The sequence below is a fragment of the Ascochyta rabiei genome, chromosome 8 (assembly GCF_004011695.2).
Source record: "Ascochyta rabiei chromosome 8, complete sequence".
Taxonomy (NCBI): Eukaryota; Fungi; Ascomycota; class Dothideomycetes; order Pleosporales; family Didymellaceae; genus Ascochyta; species Ascochyta rabiei.
The window spans coordinates 1,342,572-1,363,154 of record NC_082412.1 but is presented as its reverse complement, the minus strand read 5'-3'; the positions used below and the strand labels follow the sequence as shown (position 1 = coordinate 1,363,154).

At 52.5% G+C, this 20,583-nt stretch overlaps 9 protein-coding genes across 9 annotated transcripts, besides 3 other annotated features; 5 read left to right on the top strand and 4 right to left on the bottom strand.

Annotated features, from left to right (window-relative positions):
* Positions 1–372: 372 nt before the first annotated feature.
* EKO05_0005378 (uncharacterized protein) lies at positions 373–1,575 on the top strand (the record flags this gene model as incomplete). The annotated part of the gene is made up of 2 exons (XM_038940107.1): positions 373–471; positions 559–1,575. The coding sequence occupies 2 exons, from the start codon at positions 373–375 to the stop codon at positions 1,573–1,575; spliced, it is 1,116 nt and encodes a 371-aa protein (XP_038798396.1).
* Positions 1,576–2,279: 704 nt separating this feature from the next.
* Positions 2,280–2,335: a tandem repeat.
* A 1,052-nt stretch (positions 2,336–3,387) lies between these two features.
* Positions 3,388–4,782, top strand: EKO05_0005377 (uncharacterized protein; the record flags this gene model as incomplete). The annotated part of the gene is made up of 1 exon (XM_038945981.1): positions 3,388–4,782. The coding sequence occupies one exon, from the start codon at positions 3,388–3,390 to the stop codon at positions 4,780–4,782; it is 1,395 nt and encodes a 464-aa protein (XP_038798395.1).
* Positions 4,444–4,471: a tandem repeat.
* Positions 4,783–4,927: 145 nt separating the features above from the next.
* Positions 4,928–5,953, bottom strand: EKO05_0005376 (uncharacterized protein; the record flags this gene model as incomplete). Its single annotated transcript, XM_038945980.1, has 1 exon — positions 4,928–5,953. The coding sequence occupies one exon, from the start codon at positions 5,951–5,953 to the stop codon at positions 4,928–4,930; it is 1,026 nt and encodes a 341-aa protein (XP_038798394.1).
* Positions 5,954–7,270: 1,317 nt separating this feature from the next.
* On the top strand, positions 7,271–7,828 carry EKO05_0005375 (uncharacterized protein; the record flags this gene model as incomplete). Its single annotated transcript, XM_038940168.2, has 2 exons — positions 7,271–7,332; positions 7,429–7,828. The coding sequence occupies 2 exons, from the start codon at positions 7,271–7,273 to the stop codon at positions 7,826–7,828; spliced, it is 462 nt and encodes a 153-aa protein (XP_038798393.2).
* Positions 7,829–10,701: 2,873 nt separating this feature from the next.
* Positions 10,702–12,664, bottom strand: EKO05_0005374 (uncharacterized protein; the record flags this gene model as incomplete). Its single annotated transcript, XM_038940140.2, has 4 exons — positions 10,702–10,916; positions 10,973–11,307; positions 11,359–11,639; positions 11,696–12,664. 4 exons carry the CDS (start codon positions 12,662–12,664, stop codon positions 10,702–10,704), a joined length of 1,800 nt encoding a protein of 599 aa, XP_038798392.2.
* Positions 12,665–13,250: 586 nt separating this feature from the next.
* Positions 13,251–13,348: a mobile genetic element.
* A 433-nt stretch (positions 13,349–13,781) lies between these two features.
* Positions 13,782–14,459, top strand: EKO05_0005373 (uncharacterized protein; the record flags this gene model as incomplete). The annotated part of the gene is made up of 1 exon (XM_038945979.1): positions 13,782–14,459. One exon carries the CDS (start codon positions 13,782–13,784, stop codon positions 14,457–14,459), a length of 678 nt encoding a protein of 225 aa, XP_038798391.1.
* Positions 14,460–14,700: 241 nt separating this feature from the next.
* Positions 14,701–16,556, bottom strand: EKO05_0005372 (uncharacterized protein; the record flags this gene model as incomplete). Its single annotated transcript, XM_038940210.1, has 3 exons — positions 14,701–15,204; positions 15,266–15,690; positions 15,761–16,556. The coding sequence occupies 3 exons, from the start codon at positions 16,554–16,556 to the stop codon at positions 14,701–14,703; spliced, it is 1,725 nt and encodes a 574-aa protein (XP_038798390.1).
* A 1,399-nt stretch (positions 16,557–17,955) lies between these two features.
* On the bottom strand, positions 17,956–19,777 carry EKO05_0005371 (uncharacterized protein; the record flags this gene model as incomplete). Its single annotated transcript, XM_038940042.1, has 4 exons — positions 17,956–18,269; positions 18,331–19,111; positions 19,161–19,529; positions 19,592–19,777. 4 exons carry the CDS (start codon positions 19,775–19,777, stop codon positions 17,956–17,958), a joined length of 1,650 nt encoding a protein of 549 aa, XP_038798389.1.
* A 372-nt stretch (positions 19,778–20,149) lies between these two features.
* On the top strand, positions 20,150–20,559 carry EKO05_0005370 (uncharacterized protein; the record flags this gene model as incomplete). Its single annotated transcript, XM_059636589.1, has 2 exons — positions 20,150–20,318; positions 20,375–20,559. 2 exons carry the CDS (start codon positions 20,150–20,152, stop codon positions 20,557–20,559), a joined length of 354 nt encoding a protein of 117 aa, XP_059492572.1.
* Between the last annotated feature and the right edge of the window lie 24 nt (positions 20,560–20,583).

The window sequence follows — 20,583 nt, the reverse complement described above, 5'->3', positions numbered from 1 at the left end:
CCCGACTGTGTCAATTGGGAGTGGGGACTGGTTGGTGTGAAGGTGAAGGAGGTAGGCGCGGCGTGAAAGACAAGCGCGGCGTGAAAGACAGGCGCGGCGTGAATCATCATCCTTTCACTCGCGCACTTGCTTCCCTTGGCCGAGGTCGGAGCGGTGATGTGATGCAAGCGCGCCAAGCAGGGTCCACCGCAATGAGGGTCGCTCTCCCGCGGCGTACACAAAGGCACTGCCGTCCGTGCCTGCTGCGCGCGTCTGCTGTCTCTAGACACGCGACGCGACTCGACTTGCCCAACGGAACCACGGCCTGGACAGGGCGCCTTGCTGTAGAGCCCCTTCCCAAGGCTGCACCCGGCGCGCGTATTGCTCACCACCATGGCGACTGGCTCCGCAACGCCTGGCGCACCGCCGCCGCCCACAGGCCCGCCGACACAGAAAGTCGGCGACGTCCTATCGAGCTTCCGGCCTGCCAGAGTGAGTGTCCCTGTGAGCCTGTGAGCCTGTGAGCCCGTCTGGCCCTGTCTGGCCCGGTCGGTCGCGTTGTGCTGACAGCCCGTCCAGCGCTTCAAACCAGGCGGCGCCGCTACCAGCATCACCTCGCTCGACTTCGACGACACAGGCGAGCTCGCCATTGTGGCCCGCGACGACGACACCCTGCAGATCTACAACTGCAAAGAGGGCAAGCACGCCAAAGAGCTCAAGTCGCAAAAGTACGGCGTGCATCTGGCCCGCTTCTCCCACCACGCGCAGAGCATCATCTACGCAAGCACAAAGGTCGACGACACCCTGCGCTTCCTCTCCACCCACGACAACTCGTACATCCGCTACTTCAAGGGCCACGAGGACACCGTCACTTCCATCTCGCTCTGTCCCTCGTCCGACACGTTCCTCTCCTGCTCCGCAGACAACACCGTGCGCCTGTGGAACCTCCAGTCGCCGAACCACGTGGGCCGATTGAACCTCCACAAGCCCTACCTCGCGACCTACGACCCCTCTGCCACCGTCATCGCCATTGCCTCGGCCGCCACCCAGTCCATACTTCTCTACGACGTGCGCAACTACGACAAGCCGCCCTTTGCAAGCTGGGATCTGCTGGAGCTCGAGCAGCGATTCCTCGGCGGCAACAAGGGCGAGTGGACAAAGATCGACTTCACAAACGATGGAAAGAGCCTGATTGTGGCCACCAACGGCAGCGGCCACTTCGTGCTCGACGCCTTCTCGGGCGAAATCACACACTTCTGCTATCGCAAGGCTGGCTCCTCCGGGCGACTCGCACCCGGCGCGTCGAATCCAGGCCATGGCTCTCACAGGTCCAATGGCAGCACGCCTGCTGCTGGCCAGGGCGATGTATGTGTCACGCCAGATGGTCAATTCCTGGTGGGCGGCAGCGCAGAAGAGGGGCTCTTGGTCTGGGACATCTCGAAACCACCGACGCCCAACAACGTACTCGAGCCTACGGAGAGGCTGCCTGGGCATGGAAAAGCGGCTGTCGTAGGCTACAACCCGAGGACAAATCTGCTCGCTACTGCGGACAGGGATCTGTTCCTCTGGCAGCCAGATCCAGACCTGATGATTTGATGCACTCTTGCTGGCGGCAAACTAGTGCAGAACAAGTGGCCATGGCTGCAGAGAGCACCGGCAATCGTCTGGTCGCGTTCGGCACCCTTGTGTCAGGCTGATGGCACTTGGTTGACAGGGCTCAGTCCCTCTTCCCTCTGGACACGGTCGAGGACAGGGTAGGGACATCAGACTGATCGGCCGGCAGAAGAGACTCCATGGAGTGTTGGTGGACCCGGGCCATGGAGCCCAAAGATGCCGGTAGAGTGATATCCGCATTGGGGGGGATTTGGCACCGCTTGGAGCGCCGCTCACAAAAAGGAGCAGCATGCGCTAGTAGTCTACGAGGTAACAAAACACAGCGATCTTCCTCGATCGCTGGAGCCACTATACCCAATCACAAAGAGAGCTTCTCGCCTTATTGTACGATTTCCGTCCTACCATGAAGCTGTGCAGCTGAGCCACTGCGGTATTGAAAGTGTTGAAAGTATTGAAACCCACTCCAGACTCGATCGTTCTTCGGCCTGCCGCTGTTGAGCACTGACATGTCGCAGCCGGATGCTAGCACGTGGCTGCGTCCAGCCACCATGTCGCCATCGTCTGCCTGTACCCTGTTGCTTTTTCGCGTGGTGGCGCCGAGAGCCTCGCGGTGAGGCAGAGTAGTCATGCGAAAGCGAAAGCGAGAGCCTCGCCGATTCGAGAGACTTGATGGGAAACACGGCTGCGTGTCAGATGCGGAGTGCAGAGCGGAGTGCAGAGTGGAGTGCAGAGCGGAGTGCAGGCTCGACGTCTGCTGCTGTTGGTGGCTGGCTGGTCAGGTCTCACGGGATCCACAGAGGACGTCGAAAACGGGGGTCTTGCAGAGATTGTCGCCATGTGTATGGCTGGGTGTGACAGCTACACATGGCTGGGTGTGACAGCTACAGATGGCTAGGTGTAACGAAAGCTTCACCAACTTGGCGATTGCACTGTGCTGTACATTCTGGCTCCTGGATCGTGGCTGGTTGCCATGTTCACTGATCAGCGCAGATGGCAGGAGCGATCAGCGCAGATGGCAGGAGCGAACAGGGATGTGCGGAAGCCTCACTCTGCGCCACCTTGCGATTCTTCACCTCCAACGGGCTGGAGAATTTCTCCGCCGTGTCTGCCTCCCATCGTCACATGCGCGCTTGGAGCAGGAGTGATTTGCGTCGCTTGACAGGAACAGGCAGTCCCTCGCGGCCTAGACTTGGGCAGCCTCATCAAGCATCCTCGTGCGTGACAGATCATCTGGGCAGCTCGATGGGAGTGGAGAGCGTCCAGACGCGGCCAGGAGCACGTTGTCCAATGATGTTGGACAGTAGACAGAGAGGGAGCTGACCGTGCATGGTTCTCCGCATTTTGTGCCCATAGCGTCGGGTCAGATGAACCTCAAGATGCCACAGCTCCCTCGCTGGGCACACTACGACTTCGTCTACCGCTCTGCTGCTCGAACGCTCAAACATCAAAGCTCGGCATCGCGGGTGATCGCTGTTGTCTGCATCCTCGCCGCTCTGGACGTGGCACGCGCTCATCGACACAAATCAAGCCCACCATCCGCTCTCGTGAGGGTTTTCGACGGAGCCACAGGGAACACCCAGGCGGGCTCTCTACACCGATACGCCACGAGGAATCTGCTTGACCGCCTCGCTAGCCCTGACAGCATCCCTGGATGCCTTCAGCAGTGCCGTCTTGCACTCGTCTTGCAGCGACCCTTAACTGACACCTCCTCTCGAAAGCCTACGCGAGCATGCCGTGTTGTTTGCCACGCCAGATTTCTCCTTCAAGACAGCACACCGAGTTGGGCAACGGAGGATGATGCGCAACAAACCGCCGTGTGGTCCAGAAACCGAACGTCTCCATGCCCTCATTCCCGTGCTCGACCTCGCACAACCGACAGTCAGGTTCAAGAGACTGCCACTTCCTGACATGGGCCTCCAATTCCCACCAAAGCCGGATCTAACGGATTCAAGAAAACGCGGCCGGGCCATGGCAGACATCGACGGCGAGCACTCTTGTCTGCAGAAGAAAAAGCGCAGACTCCGGCTCTTCCTGATTACCTCACGTCTGTCGCCCCAGTTCTCCCACCCAGCCACCAACATTGTCGACCGGGGAAGCTCCAAGATTGCTGTCTGGGCAAAGCAGAAAGCACTTGGCCGCAACCTTCTTCGCAAAGCCGCCATCCTGAACCGCATCCGCCGCCATGCCGTGTCGGCGCGCGGAGCCATCCCAGGACGGGGTCGCCTGCTCGTCGAGCAAGAGAAGGAGCAGCGCCAGCTCGAAATGGCACGTCTAACGTTCAACTACGGGAGTATCGACACATACACTCGACCCGTGCACACGCAACCACATTTGGCACCACCATCTGCCGCTACACGCAAGGGGAACCAGTACCTCTTTCCCACCTCGCCCACCACCTCGCCGTCCAGTTCACCCAACACATCCCGAACCCCCTCCCCCACACTCACCTCCCCCCTCTCCAACGACAACCCCCCAGCATCCCCCTCCCCGAACGCCGCCTATGCGCTCTCCCCTCCACGTATCCCATCCTCATCCCGCACGTACGAGCCACTCCTCCCCTCCCCACTAGGCCTGTTTAACTACGACGCGCTGGACGTCGAAGACGACACCGTCTCAGACACGTACGCGCACCTTGACGACGACGAGGCCCAGGCTTCGTTCGCCTACTACTGGGACGAAGCGGTGGACTCGCGCCACGACACTCCGTTTTCAAACGAGCGGGACGAGCGGGAGGGGGAGGGGGCGAGTCGCGCGCTCAGGACGCCGCCGCCGCCGCGCATGCGGATGCGTGGTGGGGAGGACGGTGGGGCGGACGCACTGCTTGGGGGATTCGATGATGATGCAAACGAAGATGTGGATGTGGATGTGGATGTGGATGAAGATGGGGACGAAGACATCCCCTCCACATGGCCAAGTCCCTTCCTAGACGCTACACCAACAACCTCAACGAAAAACCTATACGGCTCCACGAACCAGCGCTTCAGTCTGCACTTCCCTGCCCCGAACCCAAGCCCCCTCGCTGTGCGGTACCCCGGGGAGCCAGTGTGCACCTCAGCCACACCGTCGTCTGTAGGGAGGAGTCGGGCAGCTGCGTCGCCGAAGCTGGAGCTCGCGCCGGCGTGCATGTCGCCGAATTTCCTGCCTGTGGACTCGAGGGGCTGGGCGGGGGAGGAGAGGTGGGGGGGTTGAGTGGGTGTGGGTAGATGTAGGAGTAAAATAATGATAAGGATTGTATGGATTGGGTTGTTTTGTTTCTCCTTTGGCCATGCGAGCAAAGATCTACAGCCTTTGGAGTCTTCCGAGATATGGATGCTTACAGCCTCTAAAGATACTCCTACTCCGCATCACCAACTCTGAACACAACCTTACCCTTTGGACGTCCAGTTTCCGCCTTGCCAAATGCCTCACGAAACTCCTCAAGCCTCCACACACTATCCACCCTTGTCTTCAGCATACCCTTCTCGAAGAACCTGCTGATCTCCACCAACTCTTGACTCCTCGACTCCATGACAAACCACTCCGTCCTCACACCAGCCGGCTTGCCACCTTCAGGTTCTGTAAATCCCGGAACGACAGACACATAAACTCCGTTCTCTTTGACGCCGCTCCAACCATCAAGCATCGACCGACCGCCTACGCAGTCGAACACGAGATCGAATTTCTCGTTGGACGAAACGTATTCCGCGACCGAGGCGTTGGTGTAGTCGATCACCGCATCGATATGCAGACCTTTCAGAAACCCCTCATCTCCCGCACTTGCTGTGCCAGCGACAAAAGCGCCTGCCAGTTTGGCGAACTGGACGCCCATCAGGCCCACGCTACCCGCTGCACCAAGCACGAGGACGCGCTTCCCCTGTGCTTGATCGAGGAACGTTACGCCGGCAGCGCTGACGCGCGGCACGGAGGCGGGCGTGAAGGTTCCCGTCAGAAGGCCTTTCTCGAACACCGCCTGCCAGGCGGTGTGGGCGCTCATGGGCACACATGCGGCGCTGGCCATGTCGAGACCTCTGGGCACCAGCGCAGCCTCGGACGGGAGGAGGCTGGCATACTGCTGGGCTGCGCCTCTGCGGCTTGCCGCGATTCGTCCAAAGATCTTGTCGCCTTCCTTGAAGCTGTGCGATGGGTCAGACGCAGTCGGTACGGAAAGGACCGTTCCGCTGACGTCGTAGCACGGTATTTGCTCCTCGCGCCAGTCGACAAATGATCCCCATTCTAGCTCGCCGCGAGTGATAGCGGTGCTGTGGACTTTGATCAAGAGCTCGTCGGCAGCGATGACGACCGGAGTAGCACTGGTAAAGGAAAGGCTGTGTGTTTTAGTATTGAACACGACTGCTTCCTGCATTTTAGGGACGTTGACCATGTTGGTGATTGAGCTAGCGAGCTGCAGAAAACGACTTTCGACGGGCGTTCGGAAAGTGGTCGTGGCGGCAGCAGTGGGAATAACTTCTGGGACTGTGGTGGTTTTGATGGTGTTTTCACAGCAACAGAATTCGTTCTATTCATCCTTATATAGTTCCCAGGATACTTCGAGGCTGATGTCTTCACTCTGGACGCTTTGTTAACCTACCGAGTCTGAAAAGCCGACATACAGAAATATGCGTAAGCGTGATCACACCGACCCTTCCGACCCATCGTAATTGGCGCTATCAACTCAGAGTAGCCTATGTATTTGATCAGGCACAATCCAAGTCAATGGGACCGGACAAGCAAATGAGGGATCAGAACACAACTAGATTCGACATCTGTTCGCGCAACGCTGAAATGTAGTTGGTACTGGTGAGGAAAATGACAGGCAGTGGGGAAGTATGCAAGCCGCCAGAATCGGTCTCTCGGATGGTTTTCGGTATCCAGATCGAGCGTGACCGGCTCGAGAAGACAACGCTTCGGCGAACGGAAAAAGAAACAACAGGGTGGGTTCCTACTGGGCTCCAGCAAGATACCTCTGGGTTTGTGGCCGCTTTTCAACACAATCCTTCTCGCAAGCTGGGGCAGAGGAACGAAGCTGCCTAGACCGTGCTGTTGAGTCCATGCATGCATAGCACAGAGGTAGAGCTTTTATGCGCTAGCATGCGATATCTCATGTTGGTTCATGCGCTCGAGCAGCTTGGCTAGCGCACCATGTTTGCTTGGTAACATCACCTTCACCAGCACCTCTCAAGCCTATCACACCGATCAATCCACCCACCCTCCCTGCGCTAGATGTAGATGGCTTGCTTGTGTTGTTTTTGCTGCTTGCTTCTCAGATAGTCAGAGCAGAGCTAGGGCCCCAGACCATCTCTCGCGTGGCGGAACCAGCTGAATGAAATCACGTGCGGCATCAAACTCAGCCAATATGTCAGGAGACAAACTTCATGTATGTCACAAGAGCCTCACAAATTGTTACGCGTGAATAGATAGGATTGGGGTGATAGGTTCGCTGCATAGGTAGACTCACATCGGCTCGCCGCACGAACTCGAAAATGCCAAGCAAATCCCCTGTTTCTCAGAGAGATCACACGCTTCACGAAGTTATGCTTCGGCCACTCGGTCACTGGCATCGGCGAGTTCTACAAGTTTGTGATCTGGCGCCACAACGTTTTCCAATCTATATAATGCAGACGTTGTGAGCATGATTGTGCAAAATCAAAACGCAGTTAGCACGAGCGGCAAGTCCACACTTACTTCTTATACCTTTGCCATGGCTGCAACATTTATCTCTCCCAAAATCGTGAAAGTCGATGGAGTCTGGCAGATTGAAGGGTGAGCGTCATCTATAGGACTCTGACTGTCCTTGACCATCCTTCCCACCATCGCTGTCGCCGCACTGTCGCTTCATCCACTAACACGCCACGCCAGCAAGCCACGCGAGGACCTTCAGGTCTGTGCCCGCTACAATCCCTCCAATCTGCCTGGAAAAACAATCCTCGTCCTCCTCGTGGACATCCCACCCAACGGCGGCACTCCATCACACCGACATGGCGGCGCGACCGCCATCGCGATACCCTTTTCTGGCTCCTCACTCAACCAGATGAATGACCAAGAGCCTCAGATGTACGCGCCGGGAGCGTTCTGGTACGAAGCACCTGGCTGCCATCATCGGCGGTCCGAAAATCCCAGCTCAACAGAAACAGCAAGGTTTTATGCTGTTATGATTGTGGACGATGAGGTTCTGGGGGGCAAGGGGGGAGATGAGTATGGGAACGTTTTCGTACTCGATAAGGAGGTCGAGATGGGGGAGAAAGCGGCAAGCAAATAGTTGACACGATGTCGTTTGATGCGAACAAAGCATCAGGATGGAGCAAAGCCACCAAGGAAACAGGGCTCCTGATGGTATCACAGGTCAAAACTGTCAGACGTCAGGCCATGTGGCCTTTGGTTCCGGTATCGGTGTGGTCTTGGTTCGGATCCCGGTGTGCTCGTCTGTGCCTGTGTCGGCTTTGGACCCACCGGAGCTTCTGGCTGTGCGCTGCATCGGGTACGTTTACATGGGTAGATAGTTCCCTGAACAATCAATCCAATTCTCCGTCCTTCGTCGGGTACAGCAGGGCTTTTGAGCTGCCGGACGGTGATTGGAAAGCCTCTGCAGAATACAGACTCGTAAGGTCTGCTACTATCTCCAAGCCTCAAGCGAATCAACTGTAATTCAGTTGCCCGATTTCACTTCGTTTCGCGTTGAAAGTTGAACTTTTGTGGCGAGAATTATCTACATTGGTTCGCATACACGCTACACGAAACTCGTCTCGATGTTACATGAACGCGCCAAGTGTTATTTTGGGAGCGGGAGAGTACGACATGCAGAGATTGATAACTGTCTGCGATAGTACGAAATAGCACAGCGTAGATTAGGATCTTCATCTCGGTAAGTGATATCTGTCTAAAAATTTGCGTTGCTGAAATCCTATCCAAGAAGTTGCTGGAGAATCGAGCTCTTCAAACCGTCCATCAACACCACACAGTCGATGCGTACCATTCTCGAAGCTATGGAGCCACCCAAAGCACCGTTTGATGACCCGCGTATCTTGGACCACGTTCAGATTATTTTGGCGGAAGACGAACAGATAGACAACGACAATCTATCACGTGAAGTTGGCGAACGATCCCAGTTCTCTGGCATGACGCCGTTGTGCAGCAATACTTTTGAGATTTGCGCGAGTATTAGTTAGAAACTCAGCTAAAGAGCGAGGCTCTCACGTTAGGCGCATGAACACCCCTCCAGTGGCTAAAGCTACATCGGCTCCATCGACCGAATCGTGGCCGTTGACTGGAAACCAAATGACCAAGACGTTCTCCGATCGCACTTGGAGACAACAGGTATCACAGAGACCACACTGATTATCGGCGAACCCACCTTTCGCATGCTTGTTCTCGGTGAGCAGCGGACGGAATGAAAGAAGTGAATACATCGCTTTGAAACCGTCACGGCGATTCTCTTCCTAGTCATTGTCTCAGACTATGACCGATCTATCACCGAGTATAAGGCAAACCTCTTACTCCCTGGAGTATGCTTGTTTGGACCATGACACAATTATTCCCAAGAGACGAGACACCTACCCGTCTGCAAGAAGCCCTTGATCTGTTCTACTCCATCTACCACTCGATGTGATTCGTTAGCCTTCCGTCATCTTGTTCTTCATTACTTAGAGAGGAGATTCCTCACAGCCCATTTCGAGCATGTTTCCGCCATGATAACGGGGGAGCACACTTCACCTCTGCTTACGAGCACATCAGGCACAAGCTCGTCTTGCTGAACCGACGCGAGAAGAAGTAAGTTTGTACGCACATTCATTGTGCCTTTGCAACAGTGAGCGGTGTATATCATCCCCTCAAACTAGTTCAACTCTAGATAAGAATGCACAGATATGCTACTGTTGGAGAAAACCTTGGATCAAACGGCCTAATGGAGGTGAAGCTCTTACCGTGTGCGTGCGATGTGGAAGATGATAGTAGACTAGCAGTGTGTATTGTTGTTGTGTCCATCTTGTGTAGCGGAGGGGCCCTTTAAAGCGATATTGGGAGACTTTGATTTACATGATGCATCTACGATACAGATGAATCTGGGAAGTAGATATCGTAAGGATGAGGAGCGCCAGAACAACACGCAGGAGGTGAGATGCTTTTGCCACAGGTTACTTCTGGTCGGTAACAGAATCGCACAGCAGCTTCTTCCAGTCAAACCCACGAGGAAGGCATTGGATGGAGCTAACCAAGCATACCGTAACTGCAGCTCCTTTCCTCTCCTGGATAGATCCCCAAAGACCGTGATTGCAGTCGACATCCTCTCGCATCTTGGTCGTGTGACTGCAGTCGTGTTCGTGCTGTAAAGTTCATGTACACAGGCTGAACTAGAGTGCCAAAGGTAATCCGTACAGGTGCCTTCAATTGCATGAGCTCTCTCTGCATCAAGTCAGAGGCTATTCAGTTCCAGATAAACATCTCAACAATTCGTCAGGCAGGACCGGCAGTAGGACATTCTTTGGGCTCCGTAAAGCATTGAATTCACTGTCAGCTAACCTCGAGGTAATGTGTAACGCTTGGCGTATTGTCATGTTGCAGTCTCGTCATTGCAGTGCATTAGCGCACAGTTTGAAATAACATGACTTGCTTTCAATGGTCAACGCAGCTCAGCCAATGAGCTGGGATCTGTTTTGGGGTGATTCGATTGCTTAGACGTCGTGTGGGATGTTACACAAGGCACGGCGCATCACGGCGCACGTTGCAGAAACTTGGATCTCGCCTTTGTCAAAGTACTAGCTCGACCGCCTTGGGCATTGGGTACAATTTTTGTCAAGGGGGAAAAGTGAGCAGAGTTGCAGCTTACTGGGAGTTACGTAGTTGGTATTTATCTACAAGGAGGGAGCTATCAACAATAGCTAAAATGGGAAAGGCGTGGGGCATCTGGATGAAGGGACGCAATGAAAGTAATCGCTGACAGTTTTAGGATTGGTGTAACGCTAGCTGGTGGTATAATAGACGCTGTGTGACAAGTAGTGAGCTATGTCTTTACGAGTATGTATCTTTCTTCTACAGAAAACCCCGTGTTTCAGTCGTCATAGTTTACACACAGCGTCTCACTATCAATCTGAATATCAGGCGTCACTTACTACGTGATTTTGTAAACCTCTGCTAGATTCAGATCGCATCCGTCATAAAGCCCACTGTATTTGAACTTGCAGCGGAGTCACAATTCCAGTCGATATCAAAATCGAAGTTAAGTGCCAGAGCATCAGGTGGCACTAGTCCAGTCATCTCAGGAATCTCCACCTCCTCATCTTCTATTGCCAGCATCTCTCGAGCAATGATACCCATATCATGGTACTCCCTCTTCCCGGAGGGCCAGAGTTCACCTGTCAGTACGGAATCAGCGTGTCCTGTAAGCTATCCAAATAGAGTCTTTCTTTACCTAGCATCTTCAACACTCCCATCTTGAGCCGAATCTTCTCACGCTCCAACGATATCCTTGGCTCCTTGAAGATGTAACGACAGGCGGAAAGATGCGCAATGGTCATCAAGGTGATCGTACAGATAATGAAAGGGGTATGCTCACTGAAGCGTGTCGGAAGCGTAAGAAGACTACTGAGCTTCTCAATAGAGAACAGGACCTTGGCGGTGTGGATGTGGGCTTCCTCTTTTATGGCATCGTTTGAATCTGGGGGCGGAGGCGGCACGCACTTTGAGACTGATTCGATGGGGAAGTACTTCAGTGTGGATAGTTGACGATGCAGATCAACAATATAACTACAACAAATCAGTTGACGTTGCTTTGTCTTGGAATGAATGTTAAAGTACGCATGCATGAGTATGTTGGCTTTGAAAAGATGCTCGTCTACACTCCCATCGTCTCGAATAATTTTCTTCTTTGACGCGGGAAGAAGAGAGCACCATGCCATCATCGTGTTGTCTGCAGTCTCAGCCATCACTTTCGCATTTTCAATGTTTCCTATGCGCTGCGTCGCTAGTGCTCGATTGATACCTTGGGTGAGACCAACCAGCTCAGCGAACGACGAGAACTCCATATCAGAGAACTCGCGAACGCCGTAACTACGCAACGTTGCTGGCGGAGAAATATCCTATAGATACTGGATAAGTATGATGCTCGTGTATTCCAGCATCCAGGTGGTCTTACACCAGACTCATACTTGTGCTCTTCACAGGGAAGGCCAGTTGTAATCTCCACAGCTCCGCTCTGAGTAGGGAACGAGTGAGTACTCCCCGCGATGTGTGCATCAGTGATGTAAATCGTCCACCATGTGCGCCTCCAGCTTTCTTGTAGAACCGGATCGCCTTGGCCGTAGCGTGATGCAAACTCCATTCTTTGCATTTCTAATGTAAGCGCCCCACATATGACCTCGTTCAGCAAATCCCGTCCTCTTCTTGGCTCATTACACCAGTACACTGCGATGGCATACAGCAGCAATGCTTGGATATAATACGGATCAAGCGGTCCCGGGCGTAGCCGTGCTGCAGAGACGGCTCGAGAAGCAGCCTCCGCCAAGGGACCCGAGTCGACCACGTCGGTGAAGATGGAACCGATGTACAGCAAAACTGGAAGTAAGGTATCTGATGCAACCGGCTCACTGGTAAGCCGTAGTAGAAGCGACCATCTAGGGAGCACGCACGGATGTGCGACGTGAAAACAAACGTAGTATTTGATCAAAAGCTGGTCGATCTGTCCTTGCGTAAGATAAGTACCACCAAGTACAATGCTGTCGACGATTGATACGTTCACAAAAGAATTGGAGTCACTCTGTGACGAAATCACCGCTGTTCCTGTGTCGGACGAATTGCTGCCCAAAGGCAGACTAGCTGTTGCGGAGATCTTGTCCAATTGTGATCGTTGGTGTTGTTCAGAAGTTGCTGAGATATTTTCCACCGTGTCTTGTGGAGGAGGTACTGCTGGATGACGAGGTCGCCCGCCGCGACGCGACTTTTGATATTTGCACGTCTTCATATCAGCGAGACAGCGATTGCAGCTCGGCAGTGTAGCGTCGCAGCGGACTTTTCGTGAACGACATTGTATACATGCAAGCGTGACTCGAGGAACTGATCCTTGCAAAAGCGAAGTGGGCGGGAGCTCGAGCGGAGAATGTTCCATTGTAGTTTACTCAACTAGAGCAAGTGCAACGACATCACGCCGGCGGACTATCAAAGCTATTTGAACTCCACTCATTCGAATGTCGCAGTCTTGGCACCTGACAGACCGACATTGTTGAGACGCAATGAGAATGGGGAGGGAGTGCTACCGTATCGGAAGACGTGACGGATGCTGTACCGTGTCAGTCCGCATTCGCCGAATGCGCGCGATGGCCACCTGCAACCTTGTTGCTTACGCCAAGCCAGTTCTCTTGCAATCCCGTACTCAGGATCTTTGTAATCAGTGCTAATTTACGCGTCGTCCTCGCCCAATTTCCGCAACATCACTAAGCTAAACTATATAGTTTTCGACCATATAGAGTTACTAATTTATCAATCAATCAATCGACCATATAGAGTTTCTAGCCACCCTAGTATACCACATGCTATCACTAACACTATATACTTGAAATAGACACCTGTAAGGTTACTATATAATCTACTGTTGTAGAACGCCACAGGCCTACTTACAGAACGCTTACAAAACTCATGGTCTAATAACCTAGTAACAGAATAATTCTCTACAAAACCTTACCTGCTCTACTCTTGCTATGTATATAGACTCTATGGCCTTAATTTTCTATAGCTAAAAAAGTTGTTAGGTGCGCATCGCGCAAATCCGCGCATCACGCGCACGGACATGGTACCTATTGGTTTCAGGATTCTGCTGTTGCTACTTCTGCGCTCGCAACTGTGTGGATATGAGTAGCCGCTCCTCTGTCTCTAAGACAGGCTACGCTGGAGCGGGCTACTGTATTGAGTTGGTTGGAATTTGTACGCACACGTCTGCTGCAAAAAGGCTTGATGATGCAAGATACAAGAAACAACTTGTAGTGACTTTCAAACTCAACACGTAGAAGTACGTGAAAGTGCCAACATGAGATACTAATCGTTCCCGGACTCATGTTTAGAAGTCCGATGCTTCCTCGGGGATCAAAATCAGGTTTAGCGTCCTTAGGTTGGACTAGTCCGACGCGCCGACGAGGATTCATTCACCGACAACACACAAAACACACAGTTGCCTAATCAACTTCCTGCCCTCTTACTCTTAAACACAGCTGCCGCAGTACTCTGCAAATATGTCCCATAACCCAGAAAGAAGACTGTCGACAGGCGGACTCCCACCAATCAGAGTCCGTGAGCAATGTGTTGTTGAAAAAGTCCCAAGCCACCACGACCCCGGCGTACCCTGCTATACCGCCTGGATGCGCGAAGAAATTGAGAAAGTTCCAGAAGGATGGTCAGCTTCCGATTTCACTATCGCAAATAAACGCCCTCAGCGCTCTTTCCAAATCTATGACACAACGCCCCAAGCTGCCAACCCAGACCACCTCCAGACCTTGGCTGAGGAGTTCCAAACAGAGTTGTGCAAAGATCATGGAGTAGGTGGCCGTAATAAGACTGCTCGCATAGATGTCTGGGCCAAGCCATTTGCTGCCGACGCGTCTGCAGGTGAGGAGATGAAAATCGACACATGCAAGGCGCATATCCTGGCTGAGATCGCCGCGCGAGAGACTTCAGGAGACAACAGCTTCCACGTCTCCGAACTTTGTAGCCATGTCCGATGGAAGAGGTTCCTTCTTATTATGGATCAGCCGGAAGAATCGTGGAATGAAGATGAAGGGGGTTTCCTCGCTGTGTATTGGGATCCTCACTCGAGTTATCAGGGAACGCCAGAAGGGCCGGAAACGCACACGAGGCGCTATACCCGCGAGGAGTTAGGCACGCTGTTAGAGGACATAACCAACTTCTTCTAGCTATTTTGCCTTTGTCGTTACCTAATGCTCTGAACACGGCTGTTAGTTCTGGGAAAACATCCTAAGTGCGTCGAAGAAACACCTGATATACATTCTGTACCCATATCTAAGCCAAACTCCCAACCTGAACCTATTCTAGAATTATCCTCCGCGCCCGGTCATGCCTGCACAACGAGGCCTACATTCTAGCGCCTGCCATCCCAGCCTCCAAACTCCCATCAACCCTTGATCTAACCACTGCCTACGTAATGATAGTCGGGAGTCCAATGGCGGGGTCAATACCGCGAGCATCATTACCGGCATGGCCCCAACCATAAGCCCCATATTCACCTGACCCAGCAGGACGACCTTGGGGTCGAGGGAACTTCATCTTCGCCGCAGTAGCATAGCCAGTCGGACCAAAAGCTTCGTCCTTCCACTCCTTCTCAGCCTTGGTGAGGGGAGTTTTGCCTTTTCCCTCCCACTTGGCCTCAAACCCAGCTTTTGCTCCCTTGGCCCAGTCTGCTGCCGTTTCCTCGATTTCGCGCAGCTCCTTGTCGATGAAGAATGCATAGATAGATCGTAGCGACACTGGGCCAGTTTTCCCAGGGAGGTTTTTGGGCTCGCCGGGATCACTTCCCCACTTGTATTGCTTGTCGAACGTGTCGCAGACAAGGTCGATCCAGTTGGAAACACGCGCCCATTTCTTCCACATGGTGTCCACTGTGCCCTCGCGGGCTGACAGGTATTTAAATGTCCCTACAGCCTGTGCCGTTGCTCAGTTAAAAAAACATTAATAAGAAGCAGGGGACAGAGTTTAAGCTTACCCTGCGCACTTCCAATCGGGCATCTTCTTGGGATACGTGACCCTTCCAGTCGCTGTTAAGCTTGTTCTTCTTGAACCAGATCCCCTTTGGCCCATTGATGTTCTTATCCAATAGGACCAGGTTCTTATTGCCTCGCTCTCTGGGCACTCGTTCAACCGTCTTACCTGCTGAGGTACCCTCGACTCCATCGGATCTGCCAAAGCCGTACGCCATGAGAACGACAGGGATCTCGCCCGTGCTAGGTGTGTAGAGTGATCCAGCGGCCGTATTACCTGGACTGACGATCCGGAAGGGCCCCTGTCCTAGGATTTGCTTTTCTACCCAATCGGCTGTTGGCTTCTTGTACGTCGTTCCGATGTTGCCGTTCTCATCTGCCAGCCATTTGATAAAATTAGCCAGCGTCTGCGCTTCGTAGACGTGGTCGGCTGCCAAAACGTCAGTGTTGTGTGTTGTGGAGTGTGTTAAAGAGCGGTGCTCGGATTTAGAGTGCCTTACTTTCATATTTATCAGTGGCAGAAATGTCGATTTGTGCCACTCGGCCTACCTCAACAGTGCACTTGTCCGGATCAGCAGGGTCCTGGAAAGTCCAGTACTTTGTAATCTCAGCGATCTTCTTCGCGTCTGCTGTCGGTGCGTATTTGCCAACAGAACAGATCCACTTGGTTTTGGCGGTGCCCAGCATAGTGTCAACCTTGGAGTCCTTCTCTATGAGGGCACGGGGGAAGATCAGATCGCGGGCAACCTCTGAGATACTTCTTTTTCCCGTACGATCCGAAGCTGGCGGCTTGATGCACACCGGATTTTGAGTGGCGGGTCGTTGCTGGCCTGGCTTGGCTGGCGTCGTAGCCCGCTCAAACATGGCTCCATACTTGTCATCACGGGCTATGTTTTTCGGCTTCGTCGTTGGCGTCTTCTTCTTACCTTCATTACAGTACATACATGCTGCACCGCGAGTTCCAATAGGTGCGGCCGAGGAAGTTATGCTTTTGGGTGCCGTTACTGGGTTGGCTGGTGGCTTCGCAGGCGGCGATGGGCTTGTTACGGGTGGATTCTTTGGGGGCGTCTTTGGGGGCGTGGGCTTTTTGGGAGGTACAACAGGAGCGGCCGGTTTCTTTGTGACTGGAACACGCTTTTCCAACGTATCTGCAATCCCCAGGACGTCGCTGCATTGGCCTGTCGCTTTGTAGCGTTCAACAGCCTGGGCACCATTCTCGCCTATGGCTTGAGGACACTTCGCTCCCCAGACCAAAGCTGTGCTGCTGCATAGCAGCAATAAGGATTGGATTTTCATGAGTGAATGCTGGGGAAATAACAGAAAATAAAAAAGCGAGTGTGTTTAACTGACTGGATGTGTGTATGTGAAATGAGTGGATGAAGAAAGCTATGTACGCCAGGGGCATGTCACCTTTATACAACCCAGCACCTCCGCAAAGCCATCCCTAGACAATCTCGGGGATGTAAAACCATGACACTTCCCAGCTTCGAAACGACTAATCCATCACCGATACGGAAGGGTACTGCACTTCGGACTTCCGCCACACGTGTCCGTGCGGCTGATGTCCGAACGTGGATCCACGACCCGCAGCCTTCAAGAACGGTTATTCTTGGTACCTACCCTTGCATAGACAATTGCGGTATTGATCCTGATCATAGCTGAAGCGTGCTCATTGGCAATCTATAACCTTGTTATATATGTACATCATACATATATAATTTCGAATGCTACTGATCTATAGATCTAATCCATCTTACTTTAAGTTTAGCATAATATTTTTTAAAGACTTAGGCTATAGAAATTCTTTATAACGACAGTATTACATGGAGAGTCGCTAGTTTTTAATAGATAAGGTACGAGTATAGTGTGTATATAGAGGTTAGTTGAATAAGAAAAGAAGCTTAGTAGCGCTTGTTAAGCACACGAGCGGTGCTATCAAATTATGCACCGGAGATCGAGAAGATACCTGTTACTACAAAAGAAGAAGAAAATTCAGTAAGGCATATACTCGCAAGCAATACGCGAACGAGTAATGGTAATTATGTTATCCCTAAGCCGCATCATGAGGCAAACTGCATTGGGCTTTTCTACGATCTGTAGGGAAGATGAGCAGTGAGATGGAGGAGTGAAACACGATCGCAATCGCAAGGACTGTTCCTGCAGTACTACGGCCGCTTTCGCTATTATTCAAGGGATCGTGTCATGTTTATCGTGGGAAATCGATGCGATGCTGACCAGAAGGTCCAAGACAACAAGCTTCGAATCTACGGTCGACAGAGCCTCCACCAGCTTAGGGAAAGTGACGTCAACAGACATCACAAACCAGAAACCTCCAACATGTGCCGTCGAAGATGGACTACGTGCGTGGGGATCGTGCGCCTGGAGGAGTTGCTGGTTATCGGCATCGAGAGTGTGCATTGAAGAAAGTAGTAACATGGACAAAGCAGCTTGAAAGGTAAGGTTTGTGCAAGGTCTGATCTGAGCAGTAACGATGTCGATATGGTGTGATGATCACAAACTGTACTAAGCTTGAAATAGCGGTCATTACTGTAAACGAGCCGCGGCTACGTGTCTGGGAGTATCTGAGTACTTGGGATTCAAGCTTGCTTTGTTGAGCACTCACACAACACCGTAGTTGACATTTCTGAACAACATGAATTTTTTGATTGCAAGTATTCGGAACCTTCTTCGGAAGCTAGACGATCCACTTCCTCCACCACGAGAGGTCTCCTTCCGCCGAGTTCAAGATCTCTGCCTTCTCATGGTCAATATCAGCGATCTCTGACAAGTCAACGTCTTGCAGAGCAATAATTCCAGACCTCGCGTAGCAAAAGCCAGCACCCCACAGAAAGGCGAAGATGGCAATATCGATGTAATACGTGAGAAAGGTGCCTACGCTCCATCGACCTGGGAAGAAGACGCTGTATCCTGAGAACAAGATGACAACGGCGAGCGCACCTCCGGTGACCCAGGCGAGATATGGTTGCAAGGGGCTCTTGTATGCGAGACCTGGTCAGATTAGCATTAAATTCGGCAGAGAAGACAATTTACGGTCAGTTGGTGGACTTACGATCTCGGCTGATACCTTGGACCTTCAAGGCGTAATAGAACCGAAGGTAAGTGATCTCGATGACAAGCCACCCAATAAGTCCAGCGATGGTTGTGATGTTGACGAACCACCCAAATACTACCGAAGAGTTGCTTCCCAGACTAAGATATACAAGTGGCATGAAGATGAGCGAAGCTCCTATTGCCAAGTATGGTGTTCCAAACCTGTTGGTGCGAAGCAGGACTCGAGGAGCTTGTCCATCTTCTGCTAGACCGTACAGGGTACGTGATGCAAGGAAGACGCATGCAGAGCCACAGCTGAAGGCTGAAGTGCATACTATGGCGTTGATGATCGAAGGCAAGACATTGATACCAGCGCGCTGAAATGCGATGACGAAAGGACTCTGCTGAGCATCACCAGTAGAGATACCAAGGTTCGGGTCGTCCGACGATACAAGCATGCCAACAATAAGGATGCTGACGACATAGAAGATGAGTACCCGCCAGAAAGTCATACGTATTGCGTTTGGGATGATGACTCTTGGGTTTTTTGTCTCGGCGCCAGCTATGGCGACCACCTGGATATTGGCGTAGCTGTAAGCCGCAGAGATCAAGGAGCTCCAAAATCCAAGAAATTTGCCAGTGTTACCTGGAACGATGTATTCCTTGAAAGGACCGGGGTTCTTCCAGTATCGAAAGCCGATTCGGTCTCCACTAGGAGACCCTCCAAGGTCAACTACTAGGCCGGCAATAATGAGACCTAAAATAAGAAGGATCTTGAGAGCTGCAAAAAAGACTTCGGTCTAAGGTTCATGAGAAAGGAAGCTAAGAGGAGTTTGCGTCAGGACTCACCTCGCCATAAACCCTCACGCCGCAGAAATTAATAACCACAATAATAACGATGAAAACCGAGTACCAGATGGCAGGGTTAATGCTGTCGTTCCAGAAGTTGATCAAAGTTGCCGCAGCGGCGAGCTCAGCTGGCGCTGTAATTGCCATGGTGTACCAGAAGTTCCATCCTGTGGCGATGCCGAGTGCAGGCTGCACGAATCTTGTGGCATGGCGAACGAAACCTCCGGTAACGGGCATGAAAGCCGACATCTCTCCTGCAGACAGAGCGACACCGCAAGCGATCAAGCCCATGCATAGGTATGCGAGGAGAGCGCCGACTGGTCCGGCAGTAGCGATTGCCTGACCGGATGCCAAGAATAGTCCCGTACCCTAGAGTTTGTGTGCGTGAGCATAGGAACTGGTGAGCCAAATTTGGAGGATATTTGACCTACAATCATTCCAGCTATCGCAATCATATTGATATGGCGACGCCCAAGGTCGCGTTTGACCTCATAAGTCGTGGCGATGACTCCGTCTTCGATGTCCGAGTTTGACGCAGAGGTTTGGGCGAGTCGCGTAGCATCCTTCTTTGAAAAATCCATAATGACACTCTCAGAATGGGAGCGTGCAATGGGCATTGTGGATAGCAAAGCCCGGATTGCAATAAGAGTGGGTATGATGAATGTTCCGCTTGATGTAAGAAGACCAGCCTTTACTTCAGGTGAATGATTTAGCCGAAACAGGATGCTTATATCGCTTGTCAGTTCGGCATGCTACGCGTGATTCCTGCGTTAGTCACTGATAGCGGGTTTCCCCAGTCTGATGGGTGCAGGGGGCCTAGGAACGGCGATAAGCTGGAGTGTCATAGGATGCCGGTGACACCGGCCCTGCTAGAACGCCGGTAGACCCACCACGCACTTCGAGCGAGTCATTGGGACAATTGAGTGCAAAAGGACACGAGATAAGCGTGCCATCCTTTTCAAAACATTCAATTGTCAAAGTCAACAAAAATGCCATCAGAGAAGGACGACTCGTTCCAATTGTACGACTTGCGGGTGGAGGTGATTTGCCCGCCGGGCGAGCGCATCTTGTGCGGAGCCAAAAATGGGGACTACTTTACTGTGCAAGGTGAGATGCTGCATCTTCCTGACGGTCAGGGTATGAGTTTCTACAGCTTAGGTGAGTCGTATACACAGATGCTGCACAATGCTAGGGCTGATGAACTTCCAATGTAGCGGCAGTACTGCCTCTGCTAGCCTCCAAGCAGCGACCAACTCACGCACATGATTGGATGTCCACGGATGCATTGATCGCATGTCCGGATCCAAATTGTAAATCTCAGCTCAAGATAATACGAATTGGGTTGCGGACTTTCAGCCATGGGGATACCACGGTAGTCGGCCTGGAAGGGAACTCTTGAGTTTCGGAACAACGAGCAAGAGCT